A 23,480-nucleotide genomic window follows, 5' to 3' on the forward strand; every position below is an offset into this window, starting at 1 on the left:
GCTCTGAACTTCGAAATGACTTAGCATGGCCCAGAAGTGACATGAGGCTCTGGGAAGCAAACGCAACATGATTCAGCCTCGGAAACAAACGATCTGGAAGGGTTGCTTGGCTTTGTTTTGTTGTGTGAGTTGCTGCATTATTTAACCTTCTTCCTTTTAACTAGAGCACTCTATATTTAACCTATCTCAAAAAAAAAGGAAAGAATTTTCTGTAGCTCTGTGTGACAAGTTGGCTTTTTCTGTGCCCTCAAGGTTCGTCTGTCTTGCAGAAAGACACCAGGTCCTCGGGCTAAACTCGCCGTCTTCCTCTGCCCTTCCTGAACGCTGGGGATTTTGCAGTTACTTGCACTTAAGAGGATTGGTAATTTCCTCGGAGATGACCGTAGGATTAAACAATGGCATTTTGAAATTCTGGAGTCCTTTTTTTTTTTTTTTTTTCTGGGCAGATTAAAAGCTAGAATGCTAATATGTCAAACGGCTGCCCACCAGGGGTCCAAGAGTGCCCTGGTAGTTCATCCCCACGTCCCATGGCGAGCTGGTGAAGAACGGAAAGAATTAATTCCATTTACACAAACCCATAGACAAATACAGACCCTCACTTTTTGAGTCACTTTTTGAAAGTGTCTCCTGCTTGCTCACGTGCTATCTGCATCCATCCAACTTGCTTTTGTAGAATATTTTTATTTTCAGTGTGTTCACCATGAAATACAGGAGAAAAAGAAAGCAGCTTTTGAAATGCAATTGTTCATGTACATAACCCTGTCCCTTTTGTAAAACTCGGGCTCAGTGTGCTGGTTGTAGCCCAAAACGACATTTAGCCCAACCTGCTGTCCTAATTGTTTGTGGCTTCGAGGTTACGCGGCGGCGAGCCCAGGGCAGCGCCTCGTGTCCCGGGATGTTCCCACGTCACTTCCCAGAGCTGCCCGGTGCCACTGAGATGCTGAAGCAATCATTAATAATCTCGAAGTACATCTTTTAATTTAATAGCACTACAAAATGAGCGTGAGCCGTTCGTGGGTAATCAGATCCAGATCCCAGCCTCTGCAGGGAGGGGAGATGCGCCTGGCTGGGCTCGGCTCCTTTCGCTGCCTCCCTTCCCTGCTGCTTACCGAGAAAGCTTCTTCTCATTCCACGCTAAATATACTCTGGAGATGACACGAGCAGTTGTTCTGGTGCAAATTCTGGCTTGGAGTCTGGGGAAACACTTCGGGGAGGTGCTCCCTAGCAATTTCCCCTGTAAATTTATGGAGAAAGATCTGTTCCCTCTTCCATATATATATATATATATTTTTTTTTTCTAAACTAAACTGAATTCTTGCTCTTTTCTTCATGCTATTCAGAACAGTTTTTATATCCACAGTCCGTCTTTCAGCCCCAGATTCCCATCCCCAATCTGTCCCAGGATGCTGGATGCGTGATGTGCTGTGCACAAGTCTTGCTGTTGTCTTACGGGTGCCAGTGCTCCCGTTCTCTAAATGCCATCCCCTCCCTGTTGGGCTCCTTCATTCTCTCATCTCTTCATCACACAGCTTCGTCTTTCTGTATTTGATTTGTGACCTCAGCCTGTTTCTCCTTGAAACCCCTGATCACAGCATAAATTCCTGCTGGGTCCTGGTTTGCTCCCTGGCATGACCTTGAATTTCATAACATCAGAATTTCTGATAACCAAAATCCCCAACTCCTTCTGGATGGCACCCTGACACTGCTGACTTTATCTTTTAAACTCATTTCATCAGCACCCTTTCTAAGATTATAATAGAAGATGTTACATGTGATTTATCCTGGATTCTCGCCCTTCAGACTCCCGTGACTAGTTGTGCTCCTCCAGCAAGATACTTCTCCTCTTGACATTGCCAAGCCACTTGTCATTTGGCCAATTCTTTATTTACCTTTATGTCATTTCCTCGTGTCTCCACTTTCCCTAACATTTCCCCTGGCTACAGATAAAAATATTTTGCTTTCAGCTAAGTCGAGTCTTGCCTACTTACTTTGTCTCCAAAATCTGTTCTGTTCAATCTGTTGCATTAGCGGCGTTCTGCTTTTCAGCGATGTGAACAGCTTGTCTTCCAAAATGTCACTCACACGAAAACACTCGGGTAAGGTTTTAGGGAGCGATCGGTGTCTTCATCTCACAACCATAACGACCGGCTCCGCTGAAGTAGCAGGGAACAAGGAACAGGAACGGTCTGCTAGGACTTGTGGAGGGGCCAAAGAGCGTGCAGGAAAGCAAATGCGTACCGAGACAGTTTCCATCTAATATTGGTCTCTGCTCCTTTCTGCACGGTGGCAGTTCTCATTTCTTGGAATATCGTCTTTGAGTCAGCCAGAGAATTCAAGTTTTTGGAAGTGCTGCCGCCGTCTCCGCTGCTGAGTGAGCTTCTCCTGTCGCTGCCGTAGCGAAACTGCTGGAGAGAGGGCACCGGGTGCACCGCCGCGTCCCCGCGTTGTGCCCCGAGCATCGGCAGCCCTGCGAGGATGGCTGCGTAGACAAGCTTGGGCACCAACTCTCAGTGAGTTGGGGGGGCTAACCAGGGCTAAACATCTTGATTTGCGTCGTGGAACACAGGATTTGATGCAAATTCTGTGTCTCAAGCCATCCCTCCAAAAATATTGGGGGTGATATGAATTTTTTCTTTTTTCCTCTTTTTTCCTCCACTTAGGAGTCACCTCCTGCCTACCTGCCTGCAACAGGTTGGGGTTTTTGCCTCCCAGGGGTGCAGCGGGTGCTGTGAGCAGCTTAGCAGCTCTCGCGAGGTGCACGCTGCACCCCCGGGGCCGCGCCGCTGCGTCCCAAGGTCACGCTGTGCGCTCCTGTGTTTTTCCTAAAACGAAAACAAACCCGAAGCCGTGTCTGCCCTGACTGCAGCCGTGCCCCGCAGGGCCTTCACTGCGGCTGCAGCTTCGCAGGCCACGGAAGCCTCCTGACAACCCTGCTGCTGTCCACTCCACTTATCATCAGCCCCGCAGCAGCGCTGTCGCTCCCGCGCTGGCTCCGTGCCTCAGCCCCGACCCTGCCGCGTACACCTAGGTGAGGCAATTCAGTATTAGAGCAGAGATCTGTGTAATGTGTTTGTTTTATTTTTCTTTACATCGTGGACCTGCGGTGTGCAGGCAGCAGCTTCGCCGTGGCCACCAGCCCCAGCAGCCCGTGGTGAGATGCTCCCCGCGCACCCCGCTGCGCGCCGTCTCGGGTGGCTTGTCCGCACGCATCAAAACACTCTGCAGGTCAGATGCACGGAGAGGAGGCAGCGTTGACAAGGTTTGCTTAGCACTGCAGAGCACCCCTAACGTCTTTGTGAGGATCCAGAGAATTCCTAGAAGCCTGGGTGACTTTCACAAGGCTGCAAATTGCGGAGATTTCAAAGGAGCAGCGACGGCGTGTCATTTGTCTCATTCTCCAAGCGGCAGCTTCCTGAATAAGTAGCTATAGGATCGGAGCTTCTCCCGGTATTATGTAAATGGCTTCATGCTTTGATGTCCCTCGTGTCATTAGTTTGACACTAGCTGGAATTAATGGCCATAAAACTCTATTACAAACGTGGCAGATTTTCTCTTGACTGCTCCCGATTCCTCGCGTGAGCTCGCTGCTCTTGCCATGGGATTTTAAAAGCGGAAAGTAGGTCACGGCGATGTGTGTGAACACGGGCTGGGAAACGGGCTATCATCGCAGCATTAAACAAACATGACTGTCATGCTGAAGGGAAATTTTCTATTTTAAGCCCTTCTTTCCATTATCGCCATCTCATTCTGCAGGGGAAGCATATGGGGACTTCTGCGGGCATGCACCCGCAGATGGGATCCGGGAAGATGCGCGCTGTACGTGTGCATAGATATCCACACACATGCATGTAGGTTAGATATGTGTCCAGGAGGGACAATAAATATCTGTATTGTCACTCCTGAACGGGCCCGGGGACGGCTCCTCTGCACCTCGTGCGGAGCAGGCGGGGAAGGAGTGAAAGCAGTGAGCTATGTAGGTCAGAAGAAGCGACGCGCCTTGGATCTGAGCAGCAATCAAACCCTGATGGGTGTGGGGCTGGAATTAGTGATGTCGTGTGCACCTGAAGCAGTGTTAGATTCTTAATTTTTCGGAGCTCCTGGAGCTCGTGAATGTTTGCCATGCGATCCTGCTGCCCGCGGCTTCCCTGCCAGCAGGTCGGGGCATCTGGCTTTGGTGATAAGTGCTGGCCTCGGAGCCGGGAGTGTCTGAACTAAATTGTTTGGATTTTTCTGCTAGGGGAAGGGCTACCAAGGGAGCTGCTGCCGTGTCTGCTGCGTGGTTTTGCTGATGAGAGCCGAAGGAAGATAAGGATGGGAGATAGGTTGGAAGGCAAATAAGTGGGATGGAACCGGCTATTTTTAGGCAAGGAGAGGTATGAGCGGCAGGGCAGGGAGCTTAAGGTTGTCTTGACAGATAACTCTCCAGGTAAATCTGTTGGAAAAATGCAAAGAAAAATGCAAAACCGAAGGGAAATTATTTGTGTATAGGCAAGGCATTCGTAGACTCCTGCTAACATGGCTGCGTCGGGAGCTCTGGAAAGGGTCAGGAGAAAGCAGAGGCCTGAATTATTAATTTTTTTTAGCTAGGATGCAAAGCTCGAGTTGTAAAAACTGTACAGATAAAGGTACAAAGTGATTTATTGCCACTGGAGCACGAGTCAAAAAGAAGGGGCTTTCTGATCTCCAAAGAAGCACCCACTGCCAAACAGACAGAGGAGAAAACACTGCCAAAAGGCTGCAGAACTCAGCCCCGTGTCTGCTGCAGGTCTGGTTTATGTTCTTTGCCCTGGTGAGCGGTACAGAGCTCCGTGGGATGAGGGGGGAAGGTTCAAGCAAGTTTAAACCCAGGGCGTGCGCTGCGATCGTGGGGCTGGGGGCCCAGCGAGGGCAGGGGCTGCATTAAATTCCTGGGAAGACATCGGGACAAAGGAATCAACCCATTCACAGCCACCTGGAGAACAGCGGGGTGAGGAACAGGCTCTGGAGATGGTCCCTGGAGCTGCTTCTGATGAGACGGGGCACAGGACGGAGCCGGTGAGGGGGCTGCTACCTTCTGTGCGGCTGCAAATGGTGAATTTGGGGTCGTGGAGACCTCATGGAGACATCTGGGGCCATCCTGTGCCCTCCTGAGCTGGGAACCAGCTCTCCAAGTGCCCCTCAGTGGGAGCTTTCAAGGAGCTGGCTGGACACTTTGGGTACACTGTTATATGGACCTCGTTGTGTTTGCACACTGACTTCCACAAGGGTTCGCTTGCAGATGATGCTCCTCCAGCAGTGCTGTAAGTGCTTTTTTAAGTTTCAGCTCCCTTCACTGGCCCCGATTGCGTTTGAAGAAAGCATTTAGCAGAAGAGCACCTGGAAGCTGTCAGGAGAGAGCCCGGGATGATGGATCTCAGCGCAGGACGGCTCGGCAGAGGCTGTTATTCTGCTCCAGTTGCTGTGCTGGCGGGGGCAGCTCTGCCCGCTGGCTGCCGAGCAGGCAAAGGCAAGACTCTGGGGACGTGGGGAACGCCTGATGTTTAACCGACTCCTTAAAGACATCTCAAACAGAGAGCGTTTTTTTATGAAGAGTGGAAATGGATCAGTCTGTCTGGGATAAGAGGAGGTCTTGTGCTGGTAACGACTGATCTGAAAAGTGAAGAAACACCGTGTCCAGCGGAGGAGGTGTTTGCAGACGTGTTTTCGGACTGTTTGGGTACATGTCACCTGGTCCCAGTGCAGACGGGTAAAGCTTAGAGCAAGTTGGGTTCCTCAAGCCACATTACCAAATCACCATCGGGTGGTAGGTAAGGGATGGTTTCCTTAAAACCTCGCTGCCTTTTTGTATCTCAGCTATTTTTTAAGGGTGTTCTCTGCACTGGGGCTTGCTGGGGCCGGGCAGGGAGCACCGTGCTTCGAAAGCCCCAGTCCCTGGGCAACCTGAGCTGGTGGCTGGCATCCCTGCCCTTGGCAGGGGGGTGGCACTGGGTGAGCTGTGAGGTCCCTTCCAACCCGGATTGCTCCTTGCAGAGCAGCAGAAGCTCGTGCCATAGATTTGGTGCATTGCTGATGTGCCAAACCCTCTTTGGCCACGTTCCGGGCTGTGGCACGGCGCTCTCCATCCCCAGGACTAGCACATTGTCTGGCTGGAGCACGGCTCTTCCCAGCCTCGTGTCCCTGAGCTGTTCCCCACCCGAGAGGGAGGAGATGTCCTCCCTTTGTGGTTGAAAGAGTTGAGCTCTGAGGCTCAGCACTGACCTTCACTGAGCAGATCCTCAGGTGTGATCCTTGCTGCTGCTTCCCCTGCTCTCAAAGGCTTCTGCTCTGAAACCCTGAGTTTCTCGGGCTCCCCTTTGGCAGCAGCAGCTGGGTTTGGGCAGGTCTCTGCATCCCCCGGGAGCCCTTGGATCCTTCACTGCAAGGCTTTTGCCTCAAAATTTTGCTTTGTTCAAGTTCATAAGCTTTAGGCAAAGCTGCCTGGTGAGGCCTCGTAAGGACTCTGGAATTAGGAGGCTGGAAGGTGGGAGTGTTTCCGCTGACTCAGGCTTGGGTTTGTTCCCTTGGGGTTTCTGTGTGGATACATCTTTTACGTTGTCTGCCTCTTGTGCTACGCCTACTGACCACGTTCGTGTTCTTTGCCTGGCGTTGGGTTCAAATACTCACTACCAGGTTATGCAGAAAGCCCTCAGCTTTCGGAAGGAGCCCCAGGTGAAACAATCAAACTGTTTTAGCTGTGTCACTTGGCTCTCCAAAATCTCACGTTAAAAAAAAAAAAGGATAGCAGGGAGCAAAAATATTCAACCGTGCCCCAAGGGCCTGGTTTTCAGAGACGTGGTGACACAGGCGGTGTTCCTGCAACCCTCCCCTGCCTTCAGACAGAAGTGGCCTTCTCGTAATTCCCCTCAGAGGAACACTTTATGGGGAGAAAGTCTCCGAAATGCAGCAATTGTGTTCGCGTGCGCCTGTGACAACGCTGTGGAAATCGTCCTCGTTAGAGGCTTTTGTACAAAAATAGGACTTTTGTTATAAAAAACCTGTGGGATCTGCCCGTCAGCAGATGGTCTCTCCTGGGCCAGGTATCTCGCTCAGAAAGAAGTGGCTGTTCAGGACCCTGATAATTGCTTTTTCCTCCCCAAATCAGTCCACGCAGGGTGTCGGTGCTGCCCTCACGGGTGCCTTGCTGGGGAATCCTTCCTCTCCTCCTTCAGTCCCATCACCTTAACTCCTGGGGACAAAGAAAATGCTGATCTGCTGTGGGAAGAGGAGGCTTTGGGTTTGGGCACATCCCTCGTTTCCCTTCCAGTTTGGAGGCTGGGCACTCGAGGAAGCCCCGGCAGCGCACCTGGGGCACCTGGAGAGCGGAGCCGGGGGAAGGCGCGCGGCGTCCGGAGCTGCCAGCGAGCTGCCAGCCCGCTCTGCTAACATGGGAGATGCGATAACAAATTACTCACTTCCTGAGCAGCTGACATTCCCCGCGGGAAGCAGGAGCCCGAGAACAAATAGCGCCGGCAGAGCAATTAGAGCCGAGGGTGGGAGGTGTGCGTCGTCGTGCGGGCGCTGCTGAAGGAGCCTCTCTCCGAGGAGGAGGAAGGAACGAAGCTCCACAATGAGCTGCAACAAATTTTTCTCTCTTTTTTTTTTTTTTTCTTCTTTCCGTTTCTTTTTTTTTAAAAAGGTTCAGTGAAAAACTTGTGCTGAACGTCCAAGTTCCTGACTTTGCATCTTTTAAGCCGGGAGGTGCCGGCTCTGGCAGTCACGCACCGAGCGTTTTTGGCATTCCGGGTTATACAACAGCAGGAAATTTCCGAAGGAAAGCAATAAAATGTTCCTCGAATTGTCGGCACCGTCTGAAATGCCCTCCAGTTTCTGGTGGACCTTTTATCATCTCCTGATCTTTCCCCGTCCAGCCTGGTGGTGGATTTTCATTTACTTCTCACTGCAACAAAGCCGGTTTTAGAGCGAAATCAGCTGGATTTGGTTTTAGTGTTAGCTCCTGGTAGGTCAGCCTTTATCTTTTTTGCAAGGACAGAGTTTTTTCACTCCAAAAGCAACATCTGAACAGCGTGCAGGACTTATGAGCCTGGGAGGCACCTCTGCCATCTGACATCCAGCCCCTCTGCTCGAACAGGGAGGCCAGGGGAGGTTGCTCGGGGCTCCGTCCTGATGGATTTTGAGCCATCTCCAGGGATGGAGACTCCCCAGCCTCTCCGGGCACCCTGTGTGCTCTTCGACTTGCCTCACAGTCTGATTAAAAACTAAAAATTTAGTGGAGCCACGCGTGTGTCAGCTTGGCAAGAGGAAAAGCAGTGGGCAGAAAGTAGCCAGCTTGGTGGCAAGGCGATATTTTGCTTTCCAGAATAATGAAAGCGCTGATGAAATATTGAGGAGCTGTCCCTGCAAGGTGCTGCCCATTGCTGCATTCCCTTTAGGGCTGGGATTTTGGTGCCTTCACCCTAAATAACGCATTAGTGTCACCGGCAAGGGAAGGGGGAGACCCCAGACCTCTGGGCTTCCTGCTTGTTCCCAAAACCCTTCCAGCAGCACCTGTCAGACCCCGCAGCCTTTTTGTGTGTTTTGTGATCTCCAGGAGCATCCCGTGGTGCGTGGGTTATTGGGGTTATTGTGCCAGCACCAGGATTGCTCTTGGTCACAGCAGTTGATTTCAGCAAGCTTGGTGTCTGTGTAGGATGCTGAACCAGCGCGGCGAGCTGGGCAAATTAGCTTTGGGATCAGCTATAGGAACGAAGCTCTTAAGCTCCTCTTGCCCTGTTTGCTTGGCGTGGCGCTGGCAGGGGCATCCCGTGGCCGCAGCCTCATTAACTTGGCAGCTCCTTAACCTCCAGCCAGGGAGCTGCTGGGTGACCTGCCGAGATTAGCAGGCTCCTCCGGCAAAAGGGCTTTGGGGTGGTAATCCCCTATAAAAGAGAGCTCCTTGCTGCAGGTTTGGCTGGGTGATTCCTGGCAGCCCTTGGACACGCAGGAGCGCGGTTCTGTACGGATCAGCCTCGGGGCTGGGTTGTGTGGCCGGGTGGTGTTAGCAGGTGCCGAGACCAACAAAGTGACACCAGCAGCAGCTTTGCTGAACACTCCGACTCCTTCTCCAGGACCAGCAGTGGGATCAGTGCAGGGAGAGCGCCACGTGCATGGGCTCCTTATTCTTACTCTCAGAGGCCAGCTCGCTCTGTAAGTACTCCGTAAGGGTGAATCTTCTTGAAATGAGGCTTTGCGAGCTGTGCTCCTGCGTCGGTTTCTGCGTGGTTGTACCTGGGTTTTCAGCTACGAGCAAAGCTTTAATACCCAAGAAATTACAGTTTGTAGGATCTGTCACGTTCACATTTAGCATTGAGTACATTTTCTGCTGCCGGTGGGTGCTCCTAGCACCCCGGGAGTGGTCCTCGGAAGAGTTGGGCTGGTTGGTTGTGTTTGTTTGGGCTCTTACCTGAAGCTCACGTGCACGCTGTGGTTTTTAGGAGGGTCTGCAGAACTGGAAATCCTCTTTTCTGCAGCCCTTGGGCCCCTGTTTCTGCGATCGCCTTTCTCGTGTCTGGCCAGGCGGGCACAAACGAGGAGGAGCTGGGGATGGGGACGGGGTGGGGATGGATCAGATGGACGTGTCTGCTTTTAGCTGCACGGTGAGTGGTGCCAAAACCCGCTGTGACAAGGAGCAGCGAGGGGTTGTTGCTGTGCCTGGTTGCTGCAGACTTAGCAGGTCCCAGTCTGAAAATTCTGATACAGTCCTCTTAGAGAAAGTCGATGTCAAATTGCCGTTGGGCTCCTAGGTCCCTTTCTCACACCATTTTTCTGTTTTTTGTTGTTTTTGTAAGAGAACGGAACGACAGCTCCTGTCCTGAGCAATTTCCAGCAGAATGCAATTAACCCCCTTGCTATCGTATCCCACACCCTTATAAATAACGGTGCCTCCTGACACGTGGAGGGACGCTTTCTCTTCCAAACATTTTGTGAATTCAGTGATTGTTGTCTGTTGTTATACATGATTTCCTCTGCATGCCTGGCATCACCATCCTGTGCCATCCTGTGCCATCCTGTGCCTCCTGTGCCATCCCGTGCCATCCTGTGCCTCCTGTGCCATCCTGTGCCATCCTGTGCCTCCTGTGCCATCCTGTGCCATCCTGTGCCTCCTGTGCCATCCTGTGCCATCCTGTGCCTCCTGTGCCATCCTGTGCCTCCTGTGCCTCCTGTGCCATCCTGTGCCATCCTGTGCCATCCTGTGCCATCCTGTGCCTCCTGTGCCATCCTGTGCCATCCTGTGCCATCCTGTGCCTCCTGTGCCTCCTGTGCCATCCCGTGCCATCCTGTGCCATCCTGTGCCATCCTGTGCCATCCTGTGCCTCCTGTGCCATCCTGTGCCATCCTGTGCCATCCTGTGCCTCCTGTGCCATCCTGTGCCATCCCGTGCCATCCTGTGCCATCCTGTGCCATCCCGTGCCATCCTGTGCCATCCTGTGCCATCCAAAGCTGGCTGGGGATTTGCTCTGCCCTCGCCACTCGAGCCAGCCGTGCCAAACGTGGCCGGGCAGCAGCAGAGCCAAAAGGCACTGGCAGACAAGCAGCGAGCGCTTGCCAAATCAGTTCGGCTTTAGGAAGCCCGTAGCATCTGCAGGAGGTAGGAATAACTCCCCTGACGGTCAGAAATTGGATCTGTTCAGAAACAATTCTTCCTGCTTTTTTTTTCAGTGGTGTTTACACAGAAACGAGGTGGTAAAAGACCACGTCCTTAGATTCATTGCATCATCCCTTGGGTGACCAGCAGTTCATTGTCTGTCACCCAAGGGATGATGTATGGTCGACCTCTTGGGCTCAGTTATATGACAGCAAAGAGACCAAATCACCTTTTTCCTTATTTTTTTTCTCAATCCCGTTGTTTTATTATTATTAGAATTTTTACAGCCTCTCCATGTCTCTCTGTTCGACCTTGCCATGAATTCTCCCTGACCAGCTGCTACTGCAGACTTCTAGAAGAGGTCTGCTTGGCTTTTTTATTATTATTTTTTAATAGATCAGCATTGTATTTTTTTTATTATTTCTTCTATTCTCTTACTTCCATTTGCTAACATTGTTTTTGCTTTTATTAACTGCAGTTTTGCACTGAATCAGGGGGCTTTTGGAGGGATCTCTTCCTCTGCATGTAACCGGTGTCCTCTCCTGAGCTGCAGCCTTGCGAGTGCAGGGAGAAGCACTGAAAGCACACAGAGGTGTACTGGCAAGAGGGTGTAGAATATTGCATTAGGTGATGAGGGGAGGGGTTTGTGTATTTTTTTATTTTAATTCCTATCCAGAGGAAACTGGAAATTGCTTTGGAAGTTTGGTGATGTTGACCTGATAAATTCAGGTCTCCTGAACCCGAGGACTGATCTGAAGAATCAGGAGTCTGGGAGCCTGCTTGGAGCCTTCCCCCTGCATTTATCATCCTTGAGAACCTCAGAACTTGTGGTCATGCACAAGAACCAAAACCACCAGATCTGGAAACGTTTTGAACAGCAGCTGAAACAGCCGTGCTTTCTCCAGCAGTGGCTGCTTTGGCAAACACTTCTACTAACCTGAAGCGTAGCTCAGACCTTGCAGGTGCTGGCTCATGCACGGCGAGCTTCTGCGTGCTGTAAACACTGAGAAATCCCTTAAACTGAACCAAAACCTCCCTCGTCCTGGCCACTACCGCTCGCTGCCCCTGCCTCACTGCTCTGTTGGAGCGATTTGAAGGTGAAGCTAGGACAGGATCAGTGGAGGTGTGCGCCTGGTTCCCTGGTATCTGGAGCCACCCCCAGTGCTCAGCCTGTCCACGACTTCATCCCCAGGCACTGCGCTGGCAGAAGTGTGGCTGGGGTGATGCAGATGTGTCCGAGAAGGCCCAGCACCGAGGAAGAGGAGGAGAAAGAAGAGAAGGAGGAGAAAGAGGAAGAGGAGGAGGAGGGCAGCAGAGGCTCTCAGCTCGCAGCTGCGCCTCCTTGCTCTGATTCCTACACGTTTCCCAACGTGTCATAAGGACATTGGAAAAAGATGATGGTGTATCCCCAATCTTCCTCAGAACAGCCCAATTTAAACAATTTTACCTCCTGTAGTCTAATTTCTTCTTCGTTTCCATGCATCTTTATGGGGCCATCTGTGGGATGGAGCGACCCCGAGAGCCTGGCCCTAGGGCCCAGAGCCCCTGGCATGCACACGGCCGGTGCCAGGCCACGAGGGCTGGCATCCCAGCGCGGGTCTTCCTAACGTGGGCAGCAAAAGAGGACAAATATTTCCCTTGGGAAGGTGGAAGCTGCTGGGCTTTGATGTGCTGTGTGCTTCGGGGCTGTGAACCAGGGGGGATTGGGCTTAAGTGCGAGATGAAGATACACAGATAAAGGTCCTCCAGGCACTCAGGGAAAGGTTCTTCCCTTAAATGATCTGGAGTTTGCCCTCCTAGTGGAATACAGAGCAAAAAATCTGGATGGGTGCTGCCTGCGTGTGATGTGGACACTTTTATTAATACAGCCAAAGGCAGAGCATCAAACACGATGCCTGTGCGGGAGAGAAGGGGCTGTGACCTCCCCTCCTCCTTGGTGTAACTGGTGAGTTGTGCTCAGGACTCCTGCATCACAGGCGTGACAGCTTCGGGCAGCTCCTCGGGGTTGTTCCTCTTCTTGTGAAAATTCTCCCTAAAGATGAGTGCGAGCAGCTGATGCGAAAGTCCAACATTGGAAAAAAGGCAGCGCCGTGGTGTGCCAGTTCTCTGTCCTTGGGCATATTGATCAGCTTGACCTGGTGTGTAATAAAATGCAGAAAGTCCCGTTGTTCTGTGTCATATTTAAGTATTTGCATCAAAGCAGTGGAAAATAAAATAATCACAGATTCTGCTTCGGCTAATCGTTGATGTTACCTCTTGGCCTTTGAATGTCATCATGGGGTAATAAACTCTAAAAGGTTTGGGTTATTGGTGGTTGTTTTTTTTTGACTGTGCCATTTTCTTCCCTAATTTCAGTGTTCCCAGGAGAAATCATGGATGAAAAGCTATCCTACAAAGAATTTCTCGATCGCAATGACACCTGGGCGATGGATGAGAGGGACCTGTGCTTCGAATCGCAGCCCGTGTTCAAACCCATGGAGATGGCAGGTATGCCCCTGTTACTCCTCCAACTGCTGCACCTGCAGAAAGATACCTTTCACCCCTTTTTCTCTTATTTTTTATAAAAAAATATGTGAAATCAATTGCTAGTTTTTGAGGGGACCAAAAACCAGGCTACCCAGATTGCAACAGGCTATCTGCTCGGGAAGGAGACTGGCTGAAACGGGATGAAACCTAACTTTTTTGTGATGGTTTTGAACACTGCAGACCTGCTTAGGAAATTATTTTCTTGCTGTCTGAATTTTGTATTTGCTAAGAGATTCTGTGAGAAAATTACGAGCTGTTACAATGGTGAGAAATGATTCACGGAGCAGCTGGAACGAAGGAACCACTGGTTTCTGAAACAGCTTCTGCCCCCGCCCCATTGCTTTGTTAGGTGGAGAATGGGGTGGTGCTGTAGTTACACTCAATAGCCAGATGATAAAGTAGCTGATTAGGGCAATTTAAATACCTAGCCCATCCTCCCATCTTCTCTTTGCCGAAATGAAGCAGGTCTGTGGGTGATCTGTTGCAGGAAACCACGTCCTTAGGTTTCATGTCCTTAGAGTGTCTCCTGCACCTGCATGTGCCTAAATTACTGTGCATCCTGCAGGACCAAGGCATTCCTCGGGACTGCCCTTCCTGGTGCTGAGTAAGCAAGAGGCAGCTTAAAGCTGGATAAATTCCTACATCTGAGAAGTGACAGAGCAGGCGAGCTTTAAGAATGCCAGCAGGAGGGGAAGAAGTGAACAGCAGTCTCATAAAAGTGTATGGGTTTATTGCATATTTTTAGTCAGGCTCTTTGTAGGATAATTTCCCTCCAGAGGCGAGAATTCTCTGGCCACTTGTGTAACAGGTCTCCCAACCAGCATTGCAGTAATTCCTCATTCCGTGGTAAGAAACATGGCGAGAAGCTCAGTTTGGCTTCTGCAATCCTCTGCTGCTTCCGTGCAGCTTAAAAAATGTGTGTTTGAGCCTGCTCCTTGCTCCTTATTGCAAACACCGAGTTAGGGTCTGGTGCTGGGGCTCAGCCCTGTGAAAGCAATGGTTATCAGCAAAATCTTACATATATATAAAAATATATATATATGTATCTGTATATATATATATATTTCACACTATTTGTAATAAAAAGAGTTGTTTAAAAATGTTGTTATAGCACAGAGTGAATAAACCTCAAGCACTGCCTCGTTGCTTGTGAGCCTTAAAATGCTGTCAGGCTCTCCATCAGGAGCGTCCCGTGATTCATTACTGTAGCTACAGGTAAATCACTGCACATGAAGAGCTACACCTCTGATCAGTCTAAAGTAACGTGCTTTTGTTAGTCCAGGATCAGCAGCGAACTCGAGCTGTGTCTCTGAGCAGCAGCAGCTGTGAGTGGCCGTGGATGTGAGCTGAGAACTTTTCCGGAGTGTTTTGTCAATCTTACCTCCAGCTGCCTGGAAGAAACCTTCTCAGATCCTTAACATTCGTCTGGCTTCATAATATGACAAACAAGCAGCAAGTTTGGGGCAGGTAGAGAATTATTTCGGACCCAAGGACTGATTCCTTACTGCTCTGGCTGGGTCCCACCCGTGCCGTTCACCTTTCCATGCCCCTCGGCATGCAGTGCTGGGGGCAGAAGGACCCCACTCACCTGCTTTAGAGGGGGCTCAGGCCCCCATGGGGATCTGAAGAGGACAAGAAAAGCCCCTCCACGCTCCCTGGACCCCGCAGAGCAGAACCTGGCCAGCCCCCTTGTGCCGCATCCAGCAGCTGCTGGCACCGAGGGAAATCCTCAGCACCCCTTTGAGCCTCTCAGTCGGTTTGGGTTGGAATGCTTCTTGGGTTTTGTCGGACTGGAAAAAGGCAGTGATTTAGTCTTGGTGGTGCTGTTGTAAACAGCTCGAAATTAACATTTTCTAAAATTTCCTCTGAAGCGAGACATTGTCTGGGGATCTCAACCAGGCTGCGAGATTTCTGAAAGAATTCGTGGTGCTCACCCAGCGCTGACATTTGGGAGCACAATGAACACTCGCGGCTTTGCTGCCGTCCCCTGAAATAGCACGTCTGGCGAGAGACAACGAGAAGCCTTCGGCTGAATCCCTTCTCATTGTGCTTAACCTGAAGAAATCTGCGTGGTGTCTGCCCATCGGCGTGTGACAGCCGCTTCGGGAGCGTGGAGTCCATCCCCACCTTCCTGGGAAGCCAGGAGGCAAGGCCAAGGCAGGGATTGACGCCTCCCATCGAAGCCTCCTGTCGCGGGGCTGTGCCCCCCTGGGGATGGATGGGGTGGCTGGTCCAGGCTGGCAAGATGTCACAAAACCCCCCCGGGGGCTGTAAACCTCGGGACAGTTCGTCTGTGATGGGAGCGCCACGGCTCCTTCCCTTCACCTTGCTCTCATCTGGAGTAAGGCACAGTGGGGTCGTCTTCCCTTCATCTTATCAGCAAGGCTCTCTGCTCCCTAAGGGACAGGTTTTGGTCAGGAATCCATCTTACAAACCACAGGAGGAGACGGGTTCTTTGTACAAATCTTAGCACCTGCATTTCAGGCGATTTTCCCTACCGTGCAGTCTGCATGGGTGTAAAGTCTAATTAGGGAGGCGTTTGTCCTCGATAAATAGTCCTGAAAGCAGCTCTCCCTTGGAAGTCCTTCGCTCTGCTGCTGCATCGCAGCAGTGCTGGTGTTGGGATCATCCCAGCACTGTTTTTAAATAACCCTGTGCCACGTCGTATCTTTGTGCAGTAACACTGGCCTCGTTTTGTGTCCCCTCAGACCCCTTCAGCATGCACCGAGGGGAGAACCTGCCTGATTTGGCCTTTCCTGCTGACATGAAGAACGTGCAGCTCTTCACGGACCATGTTGACACTTCCACAGACATCCATGGTGAGTTCCTCCTCCACATCTGTCCCTGATGGTCTTTTTTGGTGTCTTCTCCATTGACCTTCACATACTAAAAACTATTAAGCTGATAAGTGCACAGACCATACAATCTCTTCGCATGATTATGTTTTTTTTTGCCTAAAAGACTTTCTGGTAGCTGCTTCCAAGAGGGTTTTTTTTTTGTGTGTTTTTTTTTTTGTTGGTTTGTTACTTTTTAAGCATATTTAGGCAGAAGGAGATGGGGCATCTCGACAAATTGAGTTGGGGCTGGAGTTACTCACAGCTCTTGTCTTCATGGCTAAAAACCAAAGCTGCAGGAACTTTGTCCACAAAATGGTCTTCGGTGTTCGGGCTGTTGCAGCTTAAGTGGTTATTAACGAGAATTCATGGGAGCAGAAGCAGAAAGCAAAAGGAGAGAAGAAAGAAAAAAATTATTTGTATTTACTCTCTTGTACCTTGTCGGAAAAAAATAGATGTACAGTTCACAATGCGACTTGTAAAGGGGAACTACTTGAGAGAGTTGCTTACAAACTTTGTCTAAAATGACAAATGACTGAAAACCGGCCTTTTGTTTCCTTAGCACCACATGGATCCATGATGGTACCTGAACAACCTTTCCTGGGATCCCCCTATTGTCCTGCAGAGGTTCTTGACCCGTCAGCCTTTGTGGGCCTGGATTCAGCTGCAGAATTTCTGCAAGACAACGCAGGTAAGAAACAGATGTTCTGCTCTTGCTGTCTGTCTCACTGTAGGTGGCTTTGAAGGATATGCAGCTGGAAAATCTCGATGTATTAGTCCTGAAGAATCTTGGTGGGGGAGTTAATGCATAAAATGAGTTGAGATTAAAAAATATCCTTTTGGAAACAGCATTTCCCTGATCAATGGGAATGCTCTAAAGATACAAGGGGATGAATGTGCCACTGAGCAAAGAACCTGCGTTGTCGGGTCCTGGGGAAACTCTTCTCTGGCTGATGCAAGCTTGGACTAGTTATAATCAAATAGCATTCATAAAATGAACTGAGTTACCTGAGAGTGCAGTCAAAACAGCAGCAGAGTCAATACCCTGAGCAAAGAAGGAGACATTTCTGCTCAGAAAGAGCAGTCAGGCATCGGGATGGGTTGCCCAGGGAGGTGGGGGAGTCACCGTCCCTGGGGGTGTTCAAGGAGAGGTTGGACGTGGTGCTTGGGGACAGGGTTTGGTGGTGACATTGGTGGTAGGGGGTGGACCTGATGAGCTTGGAGGGCTTTTCCAACCCCTGTGATTCTCTGTTAGTGACAGGACTAAATGTGTTTTATTGTAGTGCCTGAAGAACATTGGATGGGAGCTCAGCATGATGTGAAGGGACCAGATGCCTCTTTCTTTGTTGAGCCATCAGGTAAAAACAGTTTCGACTTAGTCTGCAGGAACTGTGTAGTTCCTCTCATTCCTAGAGTCTATGAGCAGCAGAAACAGAACTTGTGTCCCCGTCTGCCTTTTCAAGAAACAAAAAGCAGTATCGGAGTGAAGTGGGACCTGGCCAAGAGCATTTCTGGTTCTCAAATCAACTTAGAATAAAAAAGCGTGGTTTAAATGTTGCTTGACACACATTTTCAGGTTTAGTGTTGTCAGGGATGGGGGGAACACTGCATTATGCAGACTGTTTACCTTGTTAATTAGGGTGACAAATTTATACAGTTCCAAGCCCAACTCTTGGTATAAACTAGTGGTGTGCCCTTTTGGGGCATATAGCTGGACTTTAACCCTCTGAAAGCATGGGGTTAAGCATGCCCTTCCATGGGCTATGGGGACTTCAAGTTGCAGATATGCACAAAATAACCCTGGTAGCAGCAAGCTTGGTGGATTCCAGACTACATCTCTGTTCTGTGCTTCTCGTGGACCAGTGAGGGTACCATGGATTCCAGTTGGGGTATCTGTTCAAGTGTTACTTGACCCTAAAATAATAAATAGGATAAATAAAATTTACTCTAGAAAAGAAAGTCTGTAAAACTGGAATTTTGCTACTTTCAAGAGCCCTAGTCTTTGAACACACTCGAGTCAAATCTGCTGACTTGAATAATCTGTCAGAGTGCTCATGTTTACTCCTTCCAAGGACCAGTGCAGCTGAGGGAACCAACAAACATAATTTTGGCTCATGGATAATCAACAGAATTTTAAATTAAATTCCAATTGCAAACCTGTATACTCTGCCCAATTCTCTTTAGACTAGATGTTACAGTTAAAGCATTGAAGCTCCACTGAGGAGGACACATTTGCACTGCAGTCGCATGTCTATTACGATATTTCACCTGCAATGGGATCTTTATTGCTGATTTTGGTGAACGAGCCAGGAAGAGAGCAGTTTAACACCGATTGTGGGTAGATGGGGTGTTTAGAGCTCAGGGCTCCACCTAGGATTCAAGGTAGAGCAGGGATGCTTTGTAGCTGAATATTCCTCAAGTTTCTTACAGCAATTGCTTCCCTAAGGACACAAGTGTTTTCTTAGGTATTGCACAAGTCATTTTTCTGAAACAGACCCTGCAAACAGGCTCTGGTCCTGTCCTACCCGACTGCGTTGCTGCAGTGGGGGAGCTCACTCATCAGACTGCAGGCAGCACGGAGCAGGCAGCGCCTTGAGAGGGTGATTCAAATCCTGGCAAGTCCAGGAGATAAAGCTGTTTGCTGAGATCTTTCCGAGTGCTTAATCAAACTTCATTTTCTGTGCCCAGTGCCCCCCACAGTGACTGAAGCAAAAAAGCCAAATTTGCCAGAAAGCCCGGCAGCAGTGACTCCTGATTTTGTTCCTACTGCAATAACAGCATCCCCAGAAGGGGCTGAAGCTACTGATGCATCAAAAGGTGACACATCAGGTAAAGCTGCCCTTGCCTCATGACTGGTGCTGATTTTGGACCTGTCATGAGCAAGCTGTAGTAGTGGAAAGATAAAACAGCAAAGTATTAATCTCCATCAGAACTAAAGGTTTATATAGATTGTGTTGGTGAGAAAGAGCAATCTGCTAGACTTTTCAACTCTGCTGTCACAGCCCAGTAACAGACGTAATGATTCGTAAAGAATCAAAATTTCTCCAAGTTTCACCTCCTGACAGTGTTAGGGTGAGTCAAGAACGTGGTTATGCCATGGGTCTCCTGCTGTCTATAAACACCTTAAAGCTCTCTGTTTTAAGAAGAGAAAAAGTGACTTTAAAACAGAGTTTTTAACTTGTTTATAGACAGCAGGAGATTCACAGTACAGAATTATTTCTTCAACATCTTATCCTTCTGTAAAATCAAAATCCTTAAACAAAAACCACTTGGTTTTGTTTTGGTGGAGCATTGGTTCTACCTAAATACATCCTGCAGCACAGTTTGGAAAGGGACTTTTACCATTTTCCCAATTTCTTTCATTTTTCAGTTTATTACATATCTTTTAAACATATTTCCCAGTGTTTGGCAGGGGGATGTTTTTAGATGCAGTTCAAACATTGAGGAGAAGTTTTATTTTTTAACATCTACTCAGCTGTGTATCTAAGCTGTTGAGGTCACCGTGCTGCACCGCACAGCGTACGGACAGTACCAGGGGCTGTTGAAAGTAGTAGCTGCAGAAGAAACGCAAGAGCCAGTGCTTCTGGCTTTGGATAATTTGCAAAATTTGCCTGTAGACAGCTGAAACTTGAATGTTATTTTGAAACAAAGAGCTGAGTTTTTAGTGGCTATTATGTAAAATGTGAGTGAGGCCAAGTTTGAAAGAATAAGGGGCAGCTGGCGCTTCACTGGGTGGCAGAGCCTTCTGTATCAGCACCCTTGCTCGAGTTGCGGTACTGCCTGCCCATGAACAGTGTAAACAATATTTGAAATGTGGCTCTGGAACGTTTCAGGACTTCTTCAGTTGTTGGAATACGCTGCCGTGCTCAGAAAGGTGGCACCAAAAGTTTCTGTCTCCTCCTGTACAGGGAAAAAACCTCGTTAGGATTCTGGTGTCTGTTCCGTTGGAATGTGTTGCTTGCAGTGGATCTACCCGCTCGGGTCTCTTGCCAGCTCTGCAGCGTCAGATTTTAAACAATAACAAAGCATCTTTTGGCTGCTGTAGGCTAGGAGCAGGCGGATGTCTGGCACTGTAGCCAAGGATACAAAACATGGCTTGGGTGCACTGGGGAATCTGTCAGCAAGAGCAGTGCAACCTGAGCGGAGTGGACGGGGGAGTGAATGCTGCTGAAAAGGCACAAGAGGGCAAGGGAAAACCATTCCCTAGCCATAATTTGCACTGTTGGGTTTTCACATTCGTTATTTTTTGTTGATTTCTGCAATCTGTTTTTCCGTAGCAGATGCACAGTGTGTTCCTGCCTCCGATGTCACGTCCATTTCTGCCGAGAAAGCTGGGTCCATCCTTGCAGGAGACACCAAGCCTCCGCAGGCTGCAGATGTTGGATTTGCACCTGCAGCAGAAGCAGAGCCTCCTCAGGCTCTGGATGTGGGCTTTGCTCCTGCCCCAGAAGCCAAACCTCCTAATGGTATCGATGCCATGTTCGCCCCAGTGGTGGATACTGGCTTGAACCCAGAAGCAGATTCTAAGCCCCATCACGCCGTGGATTTGGAGTTTGCTCCAGCAGCAGACGCAGGGTTTGCCCCGGCAGCAGACACGAAGTCTCACCATGCTATGGATTTGGCATTTAGCCCAGTAGCAGACACTGAGTCTCAGCATGCCCTGGATTTGGAGTTTGCCCCTCCAGCAGAAGCTAACCACCTCCACGCCGTGGATTCTGGGTTTGCTCCTGTCGCAGAAGCCAAGCCTTTTCCTGCTGTGGATTCAGGTTTTGTCCCTGCATCAGAAGCTAAGCCTGTCCCTGCAGCTGACACCAAGGTTGCTGCATCTGAAGAGCTGATAACATCTGAATCTCCTGCTGAGCATGGCAAGTCACCCTTCCATGAGCCTCCTGCAGGTGAGCTTAGCTGAAAGCTTTGTTCAGGCCAGAAATAAATTAGCAAATGGTGTGCAAAGGCCACTCGAAGTTGGCACAGCACTAGCAGCAACAAGCCTGGTAGTGGATAGTGACTACTACAGAGATGTACAATTCTAGTAAGACTGCCACATAAAAAAACATATTTTTTTAGTAGTTAAGATGTTTAAATTCAAGGCACATCAGAATCTTAAGTAGAGCACAGCTCCACTGACAAGATACAGACAGGGGAAGAATTTCACAAGGATTTTTCACCTAGAAAATATGAAACTAGAATAACTAAATGATTTTTTAAGGACTTGGCATTCTTTACAGAGCTGTGTGTTTGTGTCTTTTATTTTTATTTTTATTTTTATTTTTATTTTTATTTTTATTTTTATTTTTATTTTTATTTTTATTTTTATTTTTATTTTTTTCTAGTTCATCCGTGTTAGTATTTATTTTTGCATCATTATCATATACAGAAATTTCCACAGATGCTGCAGGACAGCGTTTTCGAACAAAGCTTCTTATCTGGAAAAATAGTTTCTGAGGAGACTGACAGGCTTTGTTGGTGATGTGGTGACATTTCCTTGCAATGACTATAGGCATCGATTCAGGGCAGCAAGCATTTTGCTTTTTCCATGTGGTGGACAATGGATTTTTTGTGCTGCGTGGATTTCTCAAAGGACACTATCCTTTCTGAGAGACATGACAGTCACTATAGCAAACAGCACTGGGCAGACCCAGCGTGTATTGATTGACTGTTGGAAAGAGTTCTGCGTAGTAAGAAATTTTCTTTTTCATTTTTTTTTGCCTTCTAATATTCTTTGGTGTAATGATAAGAATACATTTCAAAGGAGAGAAGTGTTAGCAAAAGAAAAACCTTTTTAGAATGTAGTAGCTGAAAGGCATAGGTGGGGGAATGAAAGACTAAATACAAGTCAATACAGGAAGATTTGTAGCAGTTAAGCTTTCAGGAGGGGAGAGCTGTTAGAAAGTGATCCTAAAAAGCAGGTTATCACTGTTCTGAAAGTGATGGTTTCCTCTAGTTTCCTGAGGAAAATGGGAATTAGGTGAGGACGTAATTTTATCCTGCTTAATCTCATCTAAATTAAAAAAAAATGAAATTTTATTCTCTACATTCTGTTTTCAGAAGCACCTGCAAGCGTGGAACAAGAACTGAAAGGCCCAGAGGCTTGTGTTGATCTTCCGTTAGAGAAAGCCAAAGACAGTGTTCCATCTCCCAGCCACCATGAAGATCGTCTTCCAGAACAGACAAACCATCTGCCTGCACCAGCAGGTGAGAAATGCAAACCACAGCATACAGCTGGAGCAAGCACTTTGCTCTCAGCTGGTTCTTCCCAAGCACCCAGATTCTTTCTCCCAGACACCGTTCTCCTATCCTTGTGAAGGACAAAGCAACAAAGATTTAATCTCAGGAAGGTTATAAACATGTACAAACGTGGGGACTGTGTTAGAACTAGGTGGTAGCCTTCACTTTGGAAATGACCAGCATGTAACTTATCTTTTTCTTCCTCATCCATATTTGTTTTACATCTCTCACAATCTTTGTTTTTTATGTAATCAATCTTATTCATATTTTAAAAATACAACCATTCTCCAAAGTGATCGTTTTATAAATTAAAACTTGTTATAGCTGTGTAGCTAGGAATTTAGTAGTGTCTATATGAATGTATCCTAAAATATCTATGAATACTAGACGATTAGCATTAGATAGGGACTGCAGACTGATAATGGAGCATATTTTAGCACTGGTTTGATTTTTTTTTAATTGACAACCTCACTGTGTCCATAAGCACCACGATGGTCTTAGCTTCATGCTTTACCTATACTTTTGCATGTCAGTCAAAATATAAAACTGCTTCTTAAAATGGGATCGAGAGGAGGTAATACATAGCAGACAATCAAATCTTACAAACTTCATCCCTATTAAAAAGAAGATAGAACCTGTACCCTCTCCAAAGGTTTGCTTTTAAACTGCTGGTTACGTGTATTCATAGGAGCTGAAGTCTTCTATTCATATTTTTTTTGTATTTCATTTCAATTTCTTTCCACTTTCGTATTTCAGTTCCAGTAGAAGCAAAAGAAGTTGTTGCACTAGAAAACAAAGACCTCCTTCCAGAAAAACCTGTTACTGTGGATGTTACTGTTACAGAGAAACCAAAGGAGCAGGCTGAGCACAACCATATCGAGCATGCACAACCCCAGCAAGAAAAAGCTCTACAAGAACCTACAGGTAGAATAGAAATAATAATTCAATTTTAGAATGGAAATGTCCTCTGGGAACTGTTCACCTTTTTCTATTGACTTCTGTGCCACCTGAGCAAGCAAAATTTGTTTTTGCACCAATCAGCTGTGCAGTTCTTTGCATTCATCGGTGATTCTGCTTGCACTTCGCCTCTAATCCCTGCGCTCTAAAATAATCTTTTCTCCTTCCTGTTCACAGGACTAAAAGCCTAAATATGCTTGCTACCGTTACTTTATCACTGCTCCTAGCTTATATCTTTTCTGCTTTAGAATATAACAGCTCACCATCCTTCTGCCATTACCACTGCTGTTTTATTTCCTTTTATCCTGGTATTAAAAAGGACCATTAATTCTTAT

At 48.3% G+C, this 23,480-nt stretch overlaps 1 protein-coding gene across 13 annotated transcripts in view; it reads left to right on the forward strand.

The window, feature by feature from the left end:
* Positions 1 to 23,480, forward strand: part of MAP4 (microtubule associated protein 4) — a 139,131-nt gene that overhangs the window by 68,268 nt on the left and 47,383 nt on the right. For 10 of the 13 annotated variants that reach the window (XM_068673140.1, XM_068673130.1, XM_068673137.1 and 7 more), the window contains 8 exons: positions 12,956 to 13,087; positions 15,835 to 15,945; positions 16,523 to 16,651; positions 17,244 to 17,318; positions 18,649 to 18,789; positions 20,238 to 20,855; positions 22,009 to 22,155; positions 22,945 to 23,112. In XM_068673140.1, coding sequence (XP_068529241.1) covers positions 12,956 to 13,087; positions 15,835 to 15,945; positions 16,523 to 16,651; positions 17,244 to 17,318; positions 18,649 to 18,789; positions 20,238 to 20,855; positions 22,009 to 22,155; positions 22,945 to 23,112 — 1,521 coding nt within the window. The remainder of the gene's footprint in view (positions 1 to 12,955; positions 13,088 to 15,834; positions 15,946 to 16,522; positions 16,652 to 17,243; positions 17,319 to 18,648; positions 18,790 to 20,237; positions 20,856 to 22,008; positions 22,156 to 22,944; positions 23,113 to 23,480) is intronic. The other 3 variants (XM_068673133.1, XM_068673138.1, XM_068673139.1) reach the window with 3 other exon arrangements.

Source organism: Anas acuta, chromosome 2, assembly GCF_963932015.1.
Source record: "Anas acuta chromosome 2, bAnaAcu1.1, whole genome shotgun sequence".
Lineage (NCBI taxonomy): Eukaryota > Metazoa > Chordata > Aves > Anseriformes > Anatidae > Anas > Anas acuta.